Here is a 22,192-nt window from a genome sequence, read left to right as displayed (position 1 = left end):
CCCCTCCCCATGTCCTCAAGGCTAAAATTCCCAGGATTCCTCTGGGGATACCCAACTCGCACCTTGAGGGTGACCAATTGATCTGTCGGTAATCCGTCCAGCTTGGTCTACCCAGATGGGTGGAGCAATATAGGGAGGAATGGTCTCATTTTTCACCACTGTCTTTTAGAGTTTCACTTCAGGGTTTAATTGGAGGCGTCACAGAGTGGAAGGGACAGGCCATCTTCTGAGCTGGTAATGCTGAAATAGTGGTGGGTGGCACTGCTTCTAAGAGGTTGGATTCAAAGTAGAACTTAACAGCTGGAAGTAAAAGACAATATGACTTCCCACGGGCATTCCAGGTATAGAAACTGGCTTGCTTGATGCTTGCATTTTATATATGTACTGATACTGTATGTATTTTGTTTGTTTTTTAATCCAGTTATATCCAGTTACAATCCAATAGGACTCTTATTACTCTATGACATATAGATAATGTCTGAGACACTCAGAAAGCATTATAGATAAAAACCACCACAATAAATAACAAAGAACAATTTTAAAAAATGATGAATGATACTTTAAATGATTTTTGTAGTTATGTTAATGCCACATAAGAGCCTCTGCTGCATTATATCTGTGGGCAATTTATTAGCTTTTGGCATACAGAATGGGCTATGTCTTCTCCTCTATCCCCATTCTGTCCTCCAATGCCTTTTTCTATTCCTTTGACTTAGTCTGACTTATGGAAAGACCGAGATCTGAGGAATTATATGTACATCACTCTGGCTGTATCCTTATCATACATTAAGCCAGGATATTACCTGAGCTTATTGGATAAATCACAATCAGCTGGATTCAGACAGTTTTCCAACCTGTAAGGATAGATTATACTGGATGGATTCCATTTTGGGTTAGTGCAGTAGTCTCTGAATCCAGCCCATGCTTTCCTAATCTAGTGGATCAGTGATTATCATGCTAATTCTGTCATCTCTGCTGCCTCTTTGCTCCCAAGCATCATTTTCTCACTGTCTGTTTTCTTAATAACATTCTAGGATGATTGAAAGAAGTACCTCTTTTAATTTTGAAATTTCAGCAAACAGTTTGCTTTGAAGAAAGCCCAGGACCATATTTCCTGTGGATTAGAGACCTAACATCCTGCCTTTTATTCATTGAATCAACCCACTAGCCTAGCTAGTTTAGTACTTTTGTTTGGTTGACTGTAGTAATGTTTTAGATTTTTCCCACTGCCTTTATATAAATGCCAAGAATTGAACTGAGACATTGTAGAAACCAATGGTTGCCACTGAACTACAACTCTTACAGGAGAATTGTTTTCTCAAATGTAAGTTGAGTATGTAAATGTAAGTTACTTAGTCAAAGGGAGAAAAACTTTAGAGAGAGATGGTTATCTGTTAAAGTATATGTTAGTACACTCCTGAGCCAGCCATGCTGGCTCAGGAATTCTGGGAGTTGAAGTCCATAAGTCATAAAAGAGCCAAAGTTGCCTACCCCTGGTATAGGATCTAACGTTCCCTGATGCCTCTAAAAGTAAATATGGAAGTCATTCATTTTTAGCACTTATGTTGGAATCACTTTAGGGCTTCATCCAAAGGGAAGAATATAACATAGCTTTTTCAAGGCACTTCCAAACAGATGAAGGCGCAAACTATGTCATTAGATTAAATGAAATTGTTTTCTTGATGTCCTGGTTTTGGGTGGTAAGAAAGGAGAGGCAGTGGTAGGATTTTTACACATCAGGTAATAAAATAGCTTGACCAAATGTGGATGCCATATACCATGATGTGACAGCAGTGAAGGGGAAATTTACCACTTTACCTGAGGCAGCAAAATGCCTTGGCTAATGCTGGTGATGGCTAAAGTCTTAAGCTCAGGTCTGTTTGCTTACATTAGAAATCAATTTTATTCTGTGTTGCATCTGACTGTGCAGCATATTGCCAATTATGCATATGTTTATTAATTATATCATTACATGTTTGATAATTAAATATTTGGGGATTTTATAAGTTTTGAGCTCTGAATTGTGTGCTGTCTTCCTATATTAACTGTCAAAGGCCACCTCTGCTTCAAGCTGATAAAAAAACATGCGTGACTCTTCTACAGATACACCATGCACTCTGCTTGCAGATAAAAATGGCCTTAACCACAGCACCATTCAGAATCCTATAGATAAAAACCTGTGGTGTTGTCAAAGCCAGTTTTATCAGTTTCTTTGTTTCAACCTTTTTTGGGGGGCGGGAGAATCTACAGCGCATTGAAAATATGGCATATTGTACACTTCATTTCCAAGTACTCAGTTTTACATGACTAAAACAGCAGTATGTGTATATAATCTTCTTCTTCTTCTTCTTCTACTACTACTACTACTACTACTACTAATAATAATAATAATAATAATGTTGGAAGGGACCTTGGAGGTCATCTAGTCCAACCCCCTGCTCAGGCAAGAAACCCTATACCATTTCAGACAAATGGCTGTCCAGTCTCTCCTTAAAAACTTCCAGTGATGGAGTATTCACTGCTTCTGGAGGCAGGTTGTTCCACTGGTTAATTGTTCTAACTGCCAGGAAATTTCTCCTTAGTTCTAGGTTGCTTCTCTCTTTGGTTAGTTAGTTGCTTCTTATCCTGCTTTATGTTTAGGATCATTTCAACCCTTGGAGAATTTTGAAGGAGAAATGGAGGGATCTCTAAAAATTAAAAATGACAAAAAAAGGAGTTGAGCATTTTTTTCTCAATAGCATATTTCTTCTTTTATGCACACAGCCTGACTGTTTGCTGTCATGCTAGAGCTGTAGAAATCCAGGTAACCACTTGATGGAGCAAAGAGCTGCAATACTGTTGTTTGCTGCTCACAAATTATAATTTAATGAATTTATTGGCCTAAAACTTAACCCTGGGTGGAGAGATAGACTGAGCTAGTAAGTTATGGATTAGTTATCATAAAATATTCATAAGATTTTTTTTTCTAATCCTATTACAAAAGTGCATCAGATTCATACAGCATTGTTATATAAAGTTGCAAGTTCAGTTCTTGATACAACCACTTGGAGATCTTTTTTCAATCTAGCAGATCTGATTTGAAAAAATACGGACAACTGTGAAATGACTGCAAAGAGAATGAAGTTTTATACAGTTCAGATCTGGTACTGAAATTTTACATATTTTACATATATTTTTAGGGAGCCTTGAATTCAGTCAAGTTCTACCACATAGAGACCGTGGGTGTGTTTCTAGTTGCTATGATTAGATTGTATCTAAAAATTTCTTGATACGTATGCAATATTTGTTCTTAGCTTGTTTTGAACAAGATGCATTAGTCAATCTATCATATGAGTGTTGCAACTAACTATTAAATCACAGGCCCTGATAAACTTGCTTCTTTAAGAATATGTAAACTAATTGTGTGCATGCTCATCTGGAAGAAAGCTTCGCTTCAAGAGGATCCGTTCTGAGTAAACATATAACATTTAGATATTAGAAAATTATACTGTCACAGCTAACCCATCAAAAAAACATGAACAAATAAATGATGACAAATAAATGATGGCTTATTAAGTTAACATGATTTTAGCTGAATGTTAATCGAGTTCAAGCTTATGGTTTCATGCAAACAGAGCCTTCTTCGGTTTTGCTCTTTTTTTTTAAATTCGGAGCTACTATAGCAATCATTACGGTAATGGTGCCACGCTCTTCTGACACAAACCTTGGGCGGTCCCCACAAGCACCAATTAGGGCAACCGGGAAAAGAATCCGGAAGTCTAGTGGAGGGGTGCTTTTTTTTTTTTTTTCCCCTTCGGGTAGGCAGCAGGGCGGGAAAAAGACACGCACCGCCTCGTAGAGGACAAGATGGAAAAGAATGGGATGGTCGTGTGAGTAGCGACTGCAGAGACAAAACGGAGAGATCGAATAATAACATTTCTCTTTCTTGCTCTTCTAGATTACGGGACTACATTTCCCATAGTTCCCAAATCTCGCGGTCATTAACTAAAGGCCGGCAGAATTTTGGGAATTGTAGTGTAACTGGCAATGCACCAAGGTGGGGAAGGCTGCTGTGGGTTCGGTCGGAGAGCATTGGCATACGGCAAATTAGGGAGCGGTGTCCGAACCCGTCCGGCATGAATTGGGCTGTATGGGGACGCGACCCAAGAGTGGAGAACTGCTGCTTCTCAGAGGCACCGGGTTATGCTCCAAGACATGGAGGTTTTTTTGCCTTCCACCCCATATGGCAAAGTCATTAGGTCTTCAGGGGGTGCAGCAGGTGGCTTCACGTGCCGACCTGCTCCCCAAGATCGAAGGCCAGGAAAAGGAGGCCACTTACTGAGAAATCTAGTGGCCTGCAGCCCTGGTGTGTTAGTATTTAGTTTGAGCACACAAGGGCGAGCAGCAGCCAGCGAGAAACTCCCATTCCGTCCTGAGCTGGATAGCACTGTGTCAAGAATGATAGGCAGGACTTTATTAAAGGAGCTAATTCTCCTTCGCCTTTCTTCCTTTTAATGTGTGAATAGATACTACCAGCAGGAGAGAGATTCTGTTTTAGTAGTCGTTTTTGTTCTGCGGTAGAAAAATCAGGGGGCTCAAATGTCTCATTTGTCCCCTTTCTGAGATAATCTGTGGGTGTGGGAAGCACACGGTATTCTGAGAATCTCTCTTTCTCTTCAATTGTTCCTTAGTTCAAGGAAGGCAAAGCTGTAACCTTCCAGATATGATTGGAATCTAGTTGCTGTCTGCCCCAGTTGGCATGGCCTATGGTCAGGGGACATGAGAATTGCAATTCGTAACATCTGGAGCATTACAGGCTGCCCTCCTTTTCTATGTTATTTTTCTTCAGAAATATAAATGCGACAAGAATTGAAAATATTATGTAATCATTTTGTAATATATATGGTGGCATGAAATTAAGTTCTCAGTGTTTATTTTCAAAGTGGGATGATAGGATTAGACTGTAAAGGTGATATTTTGAAATAATTTTCAGATAAGAACATTTTGCAATAAAAAGTACAGGTACACAGTCTAGTTCAGTTTGAGGTCCAAAGGAATCTTTATAAAGTTCCAGTTTTGCTATCATTGTTAATGCATGATCCTGTGCCTACAGAGTGAATTTATCTACTGTATCTTATACCTCTTTAGAGAGAATGGCTTTCCCCAGTCCTTTCTTTCCCAATTTGTATTGGTACTTCAGCTCATGGACTTTGGAACCAAAATGGCTGGAATTCTGAAAGTCACAGCTGTCCTTGAGCCTAGTACTTGTTTTTTATTTTTTTGCATTTTTAAGGGAAGTACATTAGGAGGAAATGATTACTTGAAAAAAAAATATACATTTTTCTGGAAGTAGTTGAATTAGCTGATGGCATTCATGATCGAATAGGAATTAATTTTGGGATAGTATGTTAAAGTGTGGCTCAGTACAATTTTACATATCTCAGGCAAAGGGAATGTAAAAATGTACAGTTTTTTCTTGTGATATATGGACCATTGAAGTTAGAACCTTATGAACACTTACCTGGAAATAAGCCCCTGGAATTTAGGGTAAGTTCTTTCAGAATCACCCTGCATTTAAAACATTAATATCCTAGATTTCTTGTTCTTTGCTTGACCAATAATGTTGACAATATAAGCAGGTAGTCAAGTTAACTGCTACTCTACATTATGGACAATGCAAAAAAGATTATGTTAAGTTAGAAAAAACATTGTTATTCTGTGACGGTAGCATAGGGACTAGGGGACACTTGAGATCTGTAGCTGCTTCTGGATAAACTCTAAGCATGTGTAATCTTATACTGTTATGTCTCTTTGACAGCTGAGGTGAATTAACTTTAGCTCTGCTATGATGTAAGAGAAACTGCTCTGACGCTAGCTTTCAAAGGGCTGGAGTTCTGCAGAGTTTTTGGAGGATGTGTTTTCTCCATTACAGGAATCTCTTCTCTCATCCCAAACCCTAAACTCCAGCACCCCAACAGATTCTGCAAGGAGAATGCTGACTTGACAGCTCTGCATCTCTGCCTCAGAACCCCAGGCAAATTTTATTGTATTGTCAGGCTTCAAATAGTTTTCCATTTCTGTTACCAAGGCACCATCCCTTTCAAAGACAAGCTACTAAGTTTTTAAATTTATTTTCATTCTGTTTGCAGGAATTATTTTTGTGGCGGGTGGGGGTATATTTGGTTGGTGCAGGTCGTTCAGACAGATGCTTAGAATGGGGTAATGATTTTAATTTCTTATTCTGATTCTGAATCAATAAATGAAGATGATTATGGATTGTTTTTGAACTGGTGAGGAGAAATAGTTGCATAGTGGAGGGGCTTTAGAATAGGTTATATAATTCATTCCTCATTCAGTACAAGTGTTTGTTTCTGGTACTGATAACTAGTGACAGTTCATAGGATAGTTTGGTGTATATGTGTGTGGGGTGATTTTCTAGTTTGAAACATTGGATTTTATAATTAATATAAGGAAATAAAAGAAATAAAGAGGAATCGAGCTGAGAAGAGAAACTGCTAGTAAACACCTTTATGAGAAACTGCTAGTAAACACCTTTATTGGGAGGGGGGGTCAAGTTGCAAAATTTAATTATGGTTCAGCTGCCACATACTTCCTGTCATCTGTTTTATGTTACTTGAGAAACAGAAAAACCTGCTTTCATTTGAGAACCGTTTACATAACTGCATATACAAAACCCAAGACTGGGTTTAGAAACATTTGGATATATCTCCATAGGAAATGAGGATGCTACATTCAGAACTTGCAGTTTGCATGTAAGAGTAAAGCTTATTTTATAACTTTTATTTAGGAATCAGAACTAAGAATATTTCTGAAAATCTTCAGAATGTTTTCATTTTGCAATTGAGGCAATAATAACTTCCAGAAAAACAACCAACACCTGATATTTTTTTAATTTAAAAGATTAGCCATTGAGAGGGAGGTCTCATTTATTTTCAGCTTTCTGCCCCCCCCCCTTAGAAAGAAATTATGTAAAGGACATCAGGATTTTATCTGTTTGGCCCTCACTAGGGATAATTCTCAAAAAATGGAACAGAATGGAACTTAATTTGATATCTGACTAGACCACTCCATGCCCATTGGGTCATCATTCCAGAGATATTACCTTACCTAAACAGAGAAATGGAATGACTGTGGGAAGGCAAAAAAGCAGTCTAAACAGGAGTGACTTCCAATTTCCTGTTGCTTCCCCATTAAATTTTCTTGTGGGAAACTGGCAAGGAGCATCAGAAATCCTCCTTTCCTTCCTTTCCTCCCTCCCTACCATTCTGTTATTATCTTCCTCCCTTCCTCTGTAGAATTCCTATTGGCTTCCTATTTTTTTTGTTTGTGGAAAGCTTACAGGGAGAAGGTCAGCGAGGAAGCCAGCAGGCAGCTAAATGGTTGCTGCTGGAAGCCAGCAGGCAGCTAAGTGGTTGCTGCTGGGTGGGGGAGAGAGAGCAAGGAGGTGCATGTAGATACGAGTTAGGAATGATACCTGGGTAAGAGATACTAAGTGGTTTGGGAAGGAAATGTGGGTGTGCATCAGAGATGCCATGAGAGTTAAGGAGGTTGTGCAGATGGTGATGTAGGTTGGAAAGGGTGCCCAAGGTGCCTGAGGTTAAGTAGGATGCATGGCGGGGGAGGGAGTGTGGACGAACAAGGATGTAGAGGTCACGGGGTTGTAAGAGGAGCTGCGTGGTTCAAGTAGGGTATGCAGAGGACAATGTGGCTCAAGAAGAATGCATAGGGGGGTCATAAGGGTGTATGAGAGATGCTGACTGGTAGGAGATGGTTCACAGGAGGAATGTGGATTGGGAAGGGTATCAAGGAGTAGTGGGAGCCCAAGAGGTGCTGTGCAGGTCAGGGATGGCATGCAGGGGAAGCAGCCTGGATGTATGGGGATTCCCAAAACATGCTGCCTGGGTCAGGAAAGTGTGCCAGAGGGGCATGGATTGGAGAGGGGGCATAACCGTGCACAAGAGGTGCCATGTGGATCAGGGATGACACATGGGGGACAGTGCATGTCAGGAAAGGTGCATTGGGGCACAAGACATGCCATGTGGGTCAAAGAAGATGCACGGGGGCAGCATGGGTCAGGGAGTGCATGAGGTTGCATAATAGGCGCTGCATGGTTTGGGGAAAACGTGCGTGGGGTTGGGAAGGTGTGCAGGGCTATAAGCACAGGTCGGTGGAGCATGCAGAGGGGGTGGGGCAGATGGGGTAAGATGGACTGCACAGGGATTCCTTCCTCTCTTCCCTTCCCATCCCTTCCCCTCCCAGAAGCCAGATAATTTGCTGCTGGGTGGGGAGGGAGCAAAGTATTATGAGACTGACTGAGAAACTGTAAAAGAAATTTGAAAATAAAGATCATGTGACGGGTGCAGCAGCCAATAGCACTGAAGCAGCCACATCTTTCCCACATTCCATTCCCTTGGGTCATGGATCTTGGATTTTGAACATATTCTGTAAGTTAGCCCATTAGAGGTACCTTGGTCCAAAAACCATTGCCCTATGATGCACCATTTCAGCCAGTTAAAGATCATAACAATGAAAGTTTTATTAATATATAGATAGATATCTGGGGAGAAGCTGACAATAGAGGTAGCAAGTCTGAAAATGGATCAGAAGAAACTGCAGAGCTGCAGAGGAAAAAAGTGCAGAAAAAAATTATAATGCGAATCTATGCCACCTCCATTTTAACTCTGCATTCCTCATGATCGAATGACCGAGACAGAGTATATGCCATCTGTCTTGTGCTTCCCTGGGTACACATATGGATAAATAATACACACATGTGCAACGTAAGGGGAGAGCACACAAACATAACACAATCTGCCTGTGCACTCATTCAATTATGTCTCTCTAGGCATCTGTGTATCTATGTGTTCATTCAACCTGCTTAGTGCCTGGGGAGAAAGTGCACCCAGAACACCACATTATTATATGGGAGGAAACATAGATGCTTCCTAAGGCTGCTTATGGGGCTAGAGGGATTGGAAAGAATTCCAGAAGCTATGAATACCTTGCCTATTTATTCTAACCCTTTGGAATATTGGAAAGAAATGTGAATAGGCTGGGACTCTGCCTGTCTGTCTGTCAGCAGGATAACAGTCTGGAAAGAGAACAAAATGGGTCCAAAAAGGCTGTAGGCACAGACATTGAAAAAAAATGATCAAGATCAAAATGAGCTGGGCCCAGCCAGGAGCACATAGAAAAAGAAATCCTGAACAGATTTCCACAGTGCATCCCTAAAGGGCACAGCTTTGAATGTTGACAGTTCTCTATTCTAAGCAGCCTTCCTGCTCTCTCCTCTCTACACACAATTATGTGCCCCAGAGTGGAACATGTGGCGCCCACTCTCCTCCCAGTGCGCAGACACCACGGGACAGGAACAAAAATGCTCATACACCAATGCAGCATGTTACTTCAGTACGGATGCCTCCCATTGGTAAAGAGCTTGGAAAGATTTTCCAAAGCCACGTTTGACGTTGTTTTCCTTTTGCAATCAACTGTCACAATATTTATGGCAGAAACCATTAGCTTTTGACTGCATCCTTAATCCAAGGAGGAATTTAAAGATATTATTCGATTTTCTCTGTACAGATGCAGAATTTCCACTTTTACAATTGCTAGACTAAGGAAGGCTATAGAATTTATATTGAGAAATAACCATTTAATGCCATCAGTTATAGTGATCTGGAAAATCCAACATCTCCGTCTTCTATGTTCATATTGCTTTTTGTTTTCCTCTGATTAGTCCTACAGGGTTTCCTGAATTGAAAAATGATACATTCTTGCGGGCAGCACGTGGAGAAGAGACAAAATACGCTCCTGTTTGGTGCATGAGACAGGCAGGAAGATACCTACCAGGTAATTAAAGCAGAAAGGGTGACCTGAATTTATACAAGAGGGTGCCCAGTTTATCACTTTCAAATAGTCGCAGTGCCTGTTATTCCTAGTCATTGGCCATATTGGTTGAATTGAATGGAATTATAGGTCCCAATGATACTGTTTCTGCTGTCTAGTCCAGTGGTTCTCAACTTGTGGGTCGGGACCCCATTTGGGGTCGAACGACCATTTCACGGGGGTCGCCAAACAATGCAGTCCGCCATTTTTTCCCCCTTTTCCTTAGCTGTGCTACTCTCTTTTATTCTATTGGCTTTTGAAAGCCAATAGAATAGACTCTCTAGAACAGAGTCTAATTCTATTGGCTTTCAAAAGCCAATAGAAATTGTCCAGGCTGTCTCTGCCCTGCTGAGCCCGCCAAAAGTCCCATTCTGCAAACGGTGCTACACCAGTTGAGTAGTCCTCGACTTATGACCAGTTGAGTAGTCCTCGACTTACGACCGGTTGGGGGTCGCGGTATTAAAAAGGTTGAGAACCACTGGTCTAGTCAATGTGTCATATCTGAGTTGTTAAAATCCAGATAGCTGTTAGATGGCAGCAAAGAGGAAAAAGAGACCCCACTAGTTATCTGAATTAGGGAGACTAGATATTAAGAAGCTTTTTCTATACCTTGTGACTTTTTAAAAGTGATTTGTAGTATTTGGGGTGCTTTTGGTTGTTGTGCCTTCAAATCGGTGTTGAATCCAGTTGACTGCCTGGGTCGTCCCTGCAGTTTTCTTGGCCAGGATTTTCAGAAGTGATTTGCCCTTGCTTTTTCTTCCTAGGGCTGAGAGAGTGTGACTGGCCCCAAATTGCCCAACTGGTTTTGGGACTAAGGAGGACTAGAACTCTCCTAATTTCTAGCCTGATACCTTAATCGCTATATCAGACTGACTGTCTTGGGTTGGGTATTTTAATAAGATATATAAGCCATGAATTATGAGGTAAGAATGCAATTTCTGTCAAATGAGAAGAGGGCAAAGGAAAAAATATTCTAAAGATCAGATTTTTAGGGAGAATCCTGAGAGAGAATACAGGTAGTCCTCGATTTCCAAGAGTTCATTTTATAACCGTTCAATCCACGTTCGATCCACTTTCTAATTATTTTGCAGAATTCCGTGAGACTCGAGCATCTCAGGATTTCTTTGCGACCTGTCGATCACCAGAGACATGCTGTGAACTCACACTGCAAGTATGGAGGGAGCTTTATGTTGTTCTTCAATTAGGACAGATGTTCGGGATTGAAGTTTTGTTCAGGACCTCACTTAACTCTTAAGTCTATTTTCGTTTTGTTCTTTTCTAAAGTTATCTCTGTTCCACTTGTTTAATGTCTGTGTATCCTGAGTGTCTTTCCTCCTTCTTTGCTTCTGTTATTTATTCATCCTTCTTGCACTGATAAACTGCCTGTATATCTTAACGTTTTCTATTAGAACTTAATTTGGAATATTTTCATTAAGTTTATGTTCATTAATCTTTATTTACCCAATGTAGTTTTGTCTTTCTTTTTGAAAACATATTAATAGCCTAAAGTTTCATTTATTTGCCTGCAAAACACTTATATACATTGCTGACTGCTTTGGGATTTCTTTTTCCGCTTTTTAATCTTCTATTTATATAATGCTTCCTCTGTTTTCTGTCATATTGTTATAAACATGTCAGTATTTTTTCCATGTTTATTGTCAGACTGACAGCATTGCTTTAAACATTACTTGGGTCTGTTTTTATAATTTTCATATTGAAAAAAAATCTTCTTTTCTTGTTTTCCCATACATTAATCTTATTCTATTTTGGCCCATCGAGAGTTTTGTTTTTGACCTGAATATAATTTTAGTTTTAAAATAGAAATGTTTATGTTTTTTAAAATTTAGCTTTTTAATATTCACCCTTTTATAATATTTTTAAATCACTACTTTTCATGATGTTTCAACACTTTCATTGGCAACTTTGTACACTATCTTCATCAGAGCTACTTTTCAATTTTGCATTTTCAGTTTTTTCCCACTAAGTTGTTGCTGTTGCTAATCATTGCCTCTCTCAATTATTTTTTATCGGTCACTTCCTCCTCCTCCTCCTCCTCCTCCTCCTCCTCTTTGTTATTAAGGGCTGTTCTTTTGGGGAGGGGGACAGGGAAATTGTGGAACATAAGAATAGGCATGAAAGATTTGATGAGGCCCAGACATATTTAACCAGAAATATTGAATCTTTCTTAAGAAAAGTGAAGAATATTGTCCAGTAGTAACTAAAGCAGTACATTACATTATGGGGAGGAAGCGATAGGGCCCACTTAGTCAGTGAAGGGCAAATTTCTTGAACCAAATTACTTCTTTCTTTAGACACAAAATTGAAGACGTCAACAAGCATCCAGCTCATTGTCCTAGGATTACCAACATTTCTAGTAGTATGACTGGAGTATATACACACACAATTATTGCCACCCTCCAATAGCAATAGCAGTTAGACTTATATACTGCTTCATAGTGCTTTACAACCCTCTCTAAGCAGTTTACAGAGTCAGCATATTGCCCCCAACAATCTGGGTCCTCAATCTTGAACCCTGTCAGGATTGAATTGCTGGCAGTGGGAATGCAGAATTAGCCTGCAATACTGCATTCTAACCACTATGCCACCATGGTTCTTGTAGTGTCATATTGTAGCTCTTGAAAAGATCCTCAGTAATTATCACATTTTATATAACTATATACAAGAATTTCCCCCCTGCTGGGTTAGGCATTCTTGCATTCCCTGTAAATTTCAGTCTATATTTAAAAAGGTGATGCTTCATTGGTACAATGTGACTAATATTAACAAGAGAGTATTATCTGAGATGATGTGGATTCTGAAAAGCAGTAGAATTAGTCTATAGAGAAATTCTTTAGTGCTCGGTATATGTCTGTATGGCAGGCAAGATTGTGCCATTGATACAGCAATGCTGGATTTGTTAATTATCCAAGAAGCACTTAAAGCTGCCTCTGGAGAGGCCTACAATTACAGTTTCTTAATTTTCTTTTATATAGAAAAGCGCTCCACGCAGAATGGCAGCTACTGTGCATCATAAAAAAAATCCTAGCTCCATTTTACTTTTTCTCTGAATTTGTTCAATCAAGTTGCTTTATATTTTCACTACCATCATGAATGCTAGATTTGCCTATTTCAAATATATATATGTACAAATCAAGCCTAGTTAAAAATCAAGTTTATGTGTTGTCTCCACTCTCTTTGGTTTCAGCCTCTACGACGCTTTCCTTTTGATGCTGCCATCATCTTCTCTGACATCTTGGTGGTGCCTCAGGTATGAGAAATGGCTGGGGACAAGGACATGCTGCTAATGATTTTACTTGGGAGAAGAGGACTGACGAAACTTTTACAACCAGAATGAGTTCTATCCCACATTACTTGTCTCTTTCAGGCACTGGGCATGGAAGTGGTGATGGTACCAGGAAAAGGCCCCACATTTCCAGAACCACTAAAGGAAGTAGAGGACCTGCTGAAGCTTCGTCAAAAGGTTGATGTGGCAACAGAACTGGGCTATGTCTTCCAGGCTATCACACTGACACGGCAGAGATTGGAGGGGAAGGTGCCTCTGATCGGTTTCTCTGGTGCCCCAGTAAGTTCAGTTATTTGGAAAAACATATCTTACAACAAATCCCTGCTTGCGTCTCTACACTTTTCTATTGGGTAGTAGAGGCGTGTGCTAGATTTCTGTGTTATTGGACATCAGGAGGGTTCTGTGTCTTTGGCAACAGCATTAGATAAGTCATTAGGATGGAGAAAATGTCTTGGTTCTCAAATACTTTCAGCTTGACCTTTTATATTCTTGTTCCTTAGCCCTTAACATAATATGTTGATCAGTTGGCTAGCCAACCATCTACTCCACAAAGATCTACCAAGTTTTATTTTGTGACATGTGATTTGAGCCAGATGGGTTTTTTATCTATTGCATTTCATCCCAAAAGACTTGGTTGGACATGAAAACTAATTGTTTCACAAACTAAGTACTTTGTGGGATGGAATGTGTTAACTCTCCAGAATGAGCAAAGTGCTGATACAGTTTCAGAAGAGGGCGCAGTACAATGCCAACCATGTAATCTGTTTGTAGTAGAACTGCTTCAGTGTTTCTGCAAAGTTCATGTAGTTGCAGAAGCTGGCCTAGCTTTGGAAGTAGACTTTTTTTATTCATATGCACTTTTCCTTTCTGCTGACTCTCATTCCTAGTGGACTTTGATGTCCTATATGATTGAAGGTGGTGGCTCCAACACAATGGCCAAAGCAAAAGCTTGGCTCTACCGGCATCCTGAGGCCAGCTGTCGTCTGCTCACTTTATTGACTGATGTTATTGTGGAATATCTGGTGAGACAGGTGGCTGCAGGTGCTCAGGTGAGTAGACTCTAAACAGCTTCTGTCCATACGTTTGTAGGCATCGCAGTTCATTAAATAGATTGGTTCTTGGGTTTCTGAAGGTATACTATTCCATTTATCTTTCTGCCGAAAAGGATTCTTCCAAGGAAGGTTAATTGAATCAATACATCAACACTGTATCATTTAAGTTACTGTTCCTAGACCATAGCTTTTCATAAATATCTGATTGTATTTCCTCTGTTGTTTTTAAGAATAGATTTCTGGAGCTCACAAGGACAGATTGAAGCTGAATTTGATGGCATTGGACAGAGCACAACTCTGCCCCACAGCAAATGATTTATAAAGTACCAGTCACCTTCAACTTTTGAGATTTTTGATCTGGCTTTATAAGCTCCAGAAAGCTCTTTTTCTTTTCTCCCAAATTATTATTCTTCCCAAAATGTTTCAAGAGATGACTTCTTGCAGCTAGTTCATATATATAGCCAGGACAGTAAAAATTTGCTGACTAGTCCTCTGCCATTCTTCCAACTGCCTGCAGTTAACTATTATGATGAAACTAAGATCCATCCATGTAACTGACAACCATGCCAGGCTTCTTGAACATACTGGTATAGATTCTGTCTACATAAAGCTCATTCTTATATTATACCAAATATATAGGAACTGCAACCTTGTCGTCTGTATTCTTTCACTTGAGAATAGGATTAAAAACTGCAAGTATCATGTGACAATCTAATCCCGGGACAAAACGTTCAACAAAGATAAGAACAATGAACACTACTACCTGAGGGTTTTCTCTTAAATACATTTTGGCAATTGAAACTTAGATTTGTTCCAGTTGAAGAACCCTAGAATGATATGTTCTGTGCCAGGACAGATTGGAGTGAATGCATTGTACAGTGAGAGGAGGACCTTCCAGATAAGTGGAAAGAAGAGGGGGAATAGCTGTTAACCAGGAAGTGATTCCATTTCTCTGCTTGTCTTTTTTGCCAGGCTCTGCAGATTTTTGACTCCCACGCAGGACATCTGGGGCCAGAGCAGTTTGCAGAGTTTGCCCTCCCATTCATTCGGTCTATTGCCAAGGGTGTGAAGAATAAGCTACAAGAAAATGCTCTCCCCGTGGTGCCAATGGTAAGAGATAGAGCTGTTTCCTTCTGCTTTTTTTCTGAATTATTTCCCAGAATTTACAGCAATTCTGTACAGAATGACAGTGTTCTGTTTATTTTAAAGACAAATATCACATTTTGGGAGACCCTGAAGCTCATTTTTACCTATATGTTTTTCTCAAGGATTGAAAAACCATTAACAGACATTTTCTAGAAGACATAAAGGTAGAAGAGAGGAAAAATATAGGTGATGGTAAAAAGACCTGGATCAGACCTACATAATCCAACATTCAGTTGGCCATGGAGTGCTTGCAAATTGGATACGAGTATAATTAGTTATGGGCTCCAACAACTACTACTGAAAAATATGTAGCTTCTGCTATTGCCAGAAACTTCATAGCTACCCTGATTTAGTAGCCAATGAAAGAGAATAAGCTTTATTCTCTTTCTCTTTCTTTAGTCTCCTTTGTCAGAACTATTTCCTGACACATCAAAACAATATTAAAATACGAAGTTAGTTTCTACAATTTGGATGTTAAAGTAAAATAGTTCCCTCTTCCCCCAAACCATAACTCTTGAGTAAATCTGGCATTTCAAGGATTGGTTTAATTAGTGTAGATTTTCCATAATCAGAGGTGGTGGACAATAGGCTTGCACTTCCATGACTCTTTATAGAAGCTTCTTTTTCACCCTCTCTAATGCCGAACTAGAAAAAAAAAGGATAATATGCAAGTGAATGTAACTCTGCATAATATTTACGCCACGAGATAATACAACTTTTCTTCATACAAAAGTTGAATTCCTATATTACCAAGTGTTTGTAACCCTGTCCACATAATCCTATTTTTTATATTGTCTTCCCCTCTCCACCTGCTAGATCATCTTTGCTAAGGATGCCCACTATGCATTGGAGGATTTGGCACAATCTGGGTATGAAGTGGTTAGCCTGGACTGGACCATGTCTCCCCAAGAGGCTCGGTGAGAAATGGGTTGCATTCCCTTGGGAACTTTGTATGGGTGTCCTCTCTTCTAACGATATATTCCCTCAGTTTTGCAATAATAGAGTAGCTTGTCATAAAAGTCAAATCCCTCTCACGTAAGTTACTTGAAAAATAAAAGAGATGGTAGTTGAAGTTAAGACTAAGTAAAGATACCAATCACGGGCTGTGCATGAAATATTATACTTCCATAGAGATGGGTTTTCTAGGACAGGTTAATACTGTGTAACAGATAGAACAGAATGTTCTCTTGCTTTTCCTTTACAAAATCAGTTTGGTTTGGTTTATTAGAAACCAAAAGAAGATAAGGTACCATATAGAGAAATGAGTAATTTTCTGCTTTCGCTCTCTACTTAAGGCTCTGCTACCTAACATCTTTCATCTGCTTCAGCATTTCAGCTGGAGTTAGCAGGAAGGAAGGGAGGGAGGGAGGGAAAGAGAGAGAGAGAGAGAGAGAGAGATGGATGCTGGATTTGACTGATAGCTTGCCTTTTATTCAGGAGCTCAAGGTAGTGTAATGTGTGTAGAACTCCCTCTTCCTATTTCTCCTCCTCTCAAAAAGCTCTGTGAAGTAAATTGAGCTGAGAGATGAGAGAGCGCTCAAAATCACTCAGTTTCTGTGACTGAGAGTGGAATAGAATCTGGGTCTTCCTACCAATCATGGCAGCTTTTCTCTGCTTATTATTGATTTCAGTTCAAAAGATCACCTGTTTAATAGCTTCTGAGAGACGCACTTTATTTTAAAATTAGCAGTTATAGTTGCATGTTTAGGCAATGAAGTCCAACAAGCAATTTTATCTCGGTTAAGTGCCTTTCTCCTACTTTAATTTTTTTTTCCTGATTCAGCCAGCGGACAGGAAGAAATGTTACCTTACAAGGGAATTTAGATCCATGTGCTCTCTATGCATCCAAGGTAAGGAAACATGCATTAACTTGTAACAATTGGGTTATACTCATTTCCGCAGCTAGTGGCTTCTTACATAAATTCATTTGCTGTCTAGCTGGGTTCTATGGAACTTGAATGGGTTCTATGGGACAAAGGAAAAAAAACTCTACAAGGTATTAAAGGAGGAAAAAATTCCCTTGCAGAGAATTTTATCTTAGTCCCTTGTAGAGAGGGAAGGAAAAAAATGTTAGTGACAAAGAAAAAAATATCTTTTAAAATGTGACTATGGCTTTTTCCCCTCTGCCCTTAATGGAGAGAGGTTTTTTTCCTCTCAGCCGCTAAGAACAGTGTAACTGACATCGATAAGCCCCCGCCCTCTTGATTAGGGATTTTGGGACTTTTTTTATTTTTAAAATCGGTTCTGCGGCTTGAAATAGTTTGAAAACTCATGGGGTAAAAATAATTTTCAAACCCTAAGTCTTGCTTATAGGTTAACGAAGATCAAGGTGCTATTACCAACAACTGTTTTTCTCTGCTGTGGATCAAGTGAGCAATCAAAAACTTCAAGCCATGCTTTTGTTATGGAAACACAAAAGTTGGCTTGACGGCACCCTTATGTAACCCATTCAGAATTTTGCAAAGTGTGAGCAAATTGTGGTTATTTCCAATTCAGATTGCTTCCAAGCGTAGACTGGTCATAAACTACAGTCAACTCTTAACCATTTGTCTAATGTGACAGCAAGCTAGGCAAAAGAGCAAAGGAATTATGCTAGGCCATGTCTACCCAGTTCCCCAATAATTTTGAAGACTGAGAATGTGATGTAAAAGAGCTGAGGTGGCGCAATGGTTAGAATGCAGCATTGCAGGCTGACTCTGCCCACAACCTGGAGTTCGATACTGAAGGAGTTTGAGGTTGACTCAGCCTTCCATCCTTCCCAGGTCGGTAAAATGAGAGCCCAGATTGTTGGGGCCAATATGCTGATTCTATAAACCATTTAGAGCAGTGTTTCCCAAACTTGACAATTTTAAGGCATGAGGACTTCAACTCCCAGAATTCCACAGCCAGCAATGCTGGCTGTGGAATTCTGGGCGTTGAAGTCCACATGCCTTAAAATTGTCAAGTTTGGGAAACACTGATTTAGAGAAGGCTGTAAAACACTGTGACACAGTATATAACTCTAAATGCTATTGCTATCTGGCCTGCTAATCATTTTTCACTTCCCATAGGAGAAGATCGGGGAGCTGGTAAAAAAGATGTTGGAAGACTTTGGCTCCCAGCGTTACATTGCCAATTTGGGCCACGGCCTCTATCCTGACATCGATCCAGAACACGTAGGGGCTTTTGTAGACGCTGTGCACATGCATTCTCGCAATTTGAACAAATGTTCTTAGAGATTGGGAGAAAACAGTCCTTAAGCGAAAAAGAAAAGAAGTGGATGATCTGCTAAGTAAATGTAACCGTTTTTGAAAGATAACATGCTGGAAAGGATCTCAGTTGTAATTAGCTACAAAGACTGCTGCGGAAACTGGCAAAAGGAACCAGATTTTTCACACACACGTTATCTTCTTCTCAATCTCTACCATAGAAAATGGATTCATTATGAAACATACATTGCCCCAGCTGTGTACTTTTTATCCCCAAATTGCTCCTGCTGGTTACAACACTAATCCGAGCACCTCTTGACAATCAGTGAACACCTTTTATTATAATTGAACTTCATCTGCCCTTCCGCACAGAATTTGGCAGTCTGATCTTGCTTCCCACCCATCCGTTTCTTGCAGAAATACTTTTTTTTATTATTTTGGTTGCTTTTTAATCTGCAGAAGTGCCACAAGGGTGGTGCTTTTGCTGTGGGGAGAAGTTCAAAACATCTGAGGGGGAGGAGATATGTATATGCCTGAATGGTCTGTTTTTTGCAGGTTAAGTATCCTGTGTCTGAGTCCCCTTTTAGCTTATATGCAAATTACCTTGATTATACCAGGAAAGGAAGAACTATATCCTCCCCTTCCAGTTGCAGAATATGGAACTGTAACCTCTCCATGATCCTATCTCAGTAGCAGCACAGATTGTCTTTGAATGGCTTTCCTTTTCATGATTTCCGACTGGCAGCATGATACCAAAAGGGCTGGAGTGATACGATGAATGGCTTCCTTTTTTTTATTATTAAACATCAGATCAAGAAGTTGTACATACAAAATAAAGAGACAGAAGAATGATACTTTTATGGCAACAAATACTGGGTGAGTAGGGCTTGTCTGGTCTTCGAACCAGTTTCTCAGGATTTTTTTTTTTAAATAAAAAAAAAACAAATTGGAGTCAGACAATACGTAATTTTCATCCACATTTCCTAAACTACGCTTCATCTTAACCCCTGCCCCATCCATTCCCTCCCTGCCCCTTTTAGAACTAAGATGCACTGGAACAGGGGAACACAAAGACATTTAGAAAAGGGGAAAAAACTATTTTGCTCCTGCTACACTCCCTTTCATGGGACTGAATTAAACATTCAGATGGATGCAAAGCCATAGAAGGAGATAAAGTAGCAGAAGCTATGGCAGAAAGCTGTCCTCAAGAAGGCACCAACCTTAGCAGATGCCAGCAAAGACAGTAGTTTTGAAATTAAATTGAGAATAAAGACACATACGCAGACTAATTGCCCCTGCTCCCCAGATGACAAAAAATAAAATAAAAATAGAACCATTTCTAAATTCACAGAGTAATACAACTCTTGCACAAATCAATTCATTTGCATGTGGAGAAAGGCCAAAAATAGAGCTTTTTATGCTATGGCCTCAACTGGCTCACAGTCTTGTTTCAGCTTCCTAGGGATCATTTTGTATCCCGTATCTAGAACCACGGTACGAAGTAGCAGAGTCAAGTAGTGTGCTGTGGCTTATAGCCAGTGGGCCAAGTCCACACCCTGATGGCCTTGAAATGCTGAGGTGTATCTGGCTTTGCGATTGCCACCTTGGTCTCCTCTCTTCCAAGGTTGTGTGTTGTGGTAGTTCTGCTCAAGCTTTTGTTTATTTTCCATTGGTCAAAGCTCACCCACCTCTCTCTCTCTCTCTCTCTCTCTCTCTCTCTTTCTCTTTTTGCCAACAATGCTGGGAGAAAACCTGAGAAATATTCATATTTCTCACGTTTGGAAAAGCTTAGCCCAGCCCACAACACATTTCAAGTATCCCCAAACAAACAAACAAAAAAAAGAATAATTATAAATAATTAGAACTTTACAATTTAATAATTGACACATATACTATTGTATTTACAGTATCATAAATGCTTCTGTTACTTTTAGTAAAGCAATCCCTGAGAACCATTAACTTTAGTGTTTTTTTTTAATTAAGAATTTTCATACGCACCCACTTGCACACATACTAAACCAACCACCCCCCGCCTATAACCCCTCCCTCCCTCGCCCCAGTTACTCTGGAGGCAACTCATCCTATTCCCCAGCCAAGCAAATAGTTTGAAGTCTGGCAAATCTGGAGGGTACTAGGTTGGAGAAGGCTGCACTAAATGATGATGCCAGTAATGGCAGGATGCACATCTCAAAACCCACCAGCTGAGAATACAGATGGCGGCACAAGAGGCTGAGTAATGTGCTTCCATATTGGCTGCTTCTCTGCCTCCATCCACCATGCTGTTTGGGAAAGAGGTATTCAGTTTCCTAGTTAGCCTTTTGGTATTGCTGAAGTGTTTGCAAGTAAGTGGTCATTGGAAAGCAAACTCTTCCTGTCATGCTACTTTTGGTTTATGTTCCTGAAAGAATCGGGAGATTTCTCTACGATGAAAACTACAGTTAGTCTTGCCTGATAAGCATGATTCCACCAACAACGATCAGGGTTTCTTCTTCCTTTTTCCCTAATGCAGAAGTTCAACCAAATCGTTCTCGCACTAGCAACATAAGCTTCTTCTTGCCCTTATAGATCTGCTTAAGGTTGTCTATGAACTGCGCAAACTGAATGTGGCCATCTTGAGCAAGCAGGAACGTCTCCCGAGCTTTGCTCAGGAACTCAATAAACTCCCCGTAATGCCGTGGGCTGATGTGGGTAAGACGGGAGTGTGTAGTATTGATGTAAGCGCTTATTGTAGCATCCAGTAGTTGGCGCAAAGGTGCTTTGTCCGTCGACATCAGTTTCCCAGAGTTCCTGCGGCCAGGAATGCCAGCAAGGCCTGGTGCTGTCATGGTGCAGCGTCGCAGAATGTCAGACAGCACCGTGGCACAATGCACGCTCTTTACTACCAATGGAATAATAGCTGCCAGCTCATTCTTGCCTAGGGAATGGCTGAGTGCGCATGCCCAAAGCACGTCATTGATGGCAGGGTGTGTGTCCTGGTTATAGGCAAGGTTGAGGTGTGTCATGGCAAGCGATGCCAGCTTGAAGGCCCGTAATGGGTACCCACGGTGCTCCATATACCGTGCAATGGTGAAGAGCTGGGAATAAGTCATGCCAGTGGATGCAGCATCTATAACAATTTGGTAAGCAGTTTCAAAAGCAATGTGGTCCTTCTCACAAAGGGTAAGAGCTGAGAGTGCACAGTTTTGCGGGTCCTTCATGGCACACTGCAGGGCCAGCGTGCGAGCACAACTAGCCAGTTCTTCTCGCTGTGGGTAGTCCAGGGTGAGGCGCAAGATGGTACTGTGGGACATCACCGTTGCTGCTACTATGCTAGTTGCTTCAGTAGGGGTAAAGAGTGAATACCAACTCTGCAAGATGCTGACCAGGGCCCGAACACCTGCAAAGAAAGAATCGTGAACTGCTCAGCCAGTAGTGAAGAACCAGCAAGGTTCATGCAATGGTGGTAAGTACAGTGAGCGATAATTGTATTTTCCTTTTCATCACCAAGGTCCTAATTGTGTCAGGAGACCAATACTGCAGTCAATTATATTTTTGTCTCTCACTGTCTTGAAAGTAGCATATCACTGTCTAGTTTAGCATTAGCCTGTAGGAGATGATCTCTCTCTTTTTTTATAATG

At 40.4% G+C, this 22,192-nt stretch overlaps 2 protein-coding genes across 8 annotated transcripts in view; one reads left to right on the top strand and one right to left on the bottom strand.

Annotated features, from left to right (window-relative positions):
* The first annotated feature begins 120 nt into the window (after positions 1-120).
* UROD (uroporphyrinogen decarboxylase) lies at positions 121-19,530 on the top strand. Of its 7 annotated transcripts, none has more exons than XM_039349616.1 (10): positions 121-341; positions 9,737-9,849; positions 10,977-11,056; positions 13,091-13,153; positions 13,271-13,468; positions 14,077-14,238; positions 15,214-15,351; positions 16,204-16,304; positions 17,171-17,237; positions 18,438-19,530. In XM_039349616.1, exons 1-10 carry the CDS (start codon positions 319-321, stop codon positions 18,600-18,602), a joined length of 1,110 nt encoding a protein of 369 aa, XP_039205550.1. In that variant the 5' UTR covers positions 121-318; the 3' UTR covers positions 18,603-19,530. The 7 variants fall into 7 exon arrangements, with proteins under 7 accessions (XP_039205550.1, XP_039205546.1, XP_039205549.1 ...); XM_039349612.1 differs by lacking the exon at positions 121-341 and adding an exon at positions 3,088-3,143; XM_039349615.1 differs by lacking the exon at positions 121-341 and adding an exon at positions 3,738-3,869.
* ZSWIM5 (zinc finger SWIM-type containing 5) overlaps positions 19,355-22,192 on the bottom strand; it is a 128,733-nt gene continuing 125,895 nt past the window's right edge. Inside the window, exon 14 of the mRNA XM_039349609.1 lies at positions 19,355-21,951. Within this exon, the coding sequence (XP_039205543.1) occupies positions 21,089-21,951 (863 nt within the window). The 3' untranslated portion in view covers positions 19,355-21,088. The remainder of the gene's footprint in view (positions 21,952-22,192) is intronic.

Source organism: Crotalus tigris, unplaced genomic scaffold (assembly GCF_016545835.1).
Source record: "Crotalus tigris isolate CLP2741 ecotype Arizona unplaced genomic scaffold, ASM1654583v1 scf7180000018299.754606, whole genome shotgun sequence".
In the NCBI taxonomy this organism is placed as follows: domain Eukaryota; kingdom Metazoa; phylum Chordata; class Lepidosauria; order Squamata; family Viperidae; genus Crotalus; species Crotalus tigris.
Note: the sequence above shows the minus strand (reverse complement) of the source record. Positions and strands in the feature narration are given on the sequence as shown.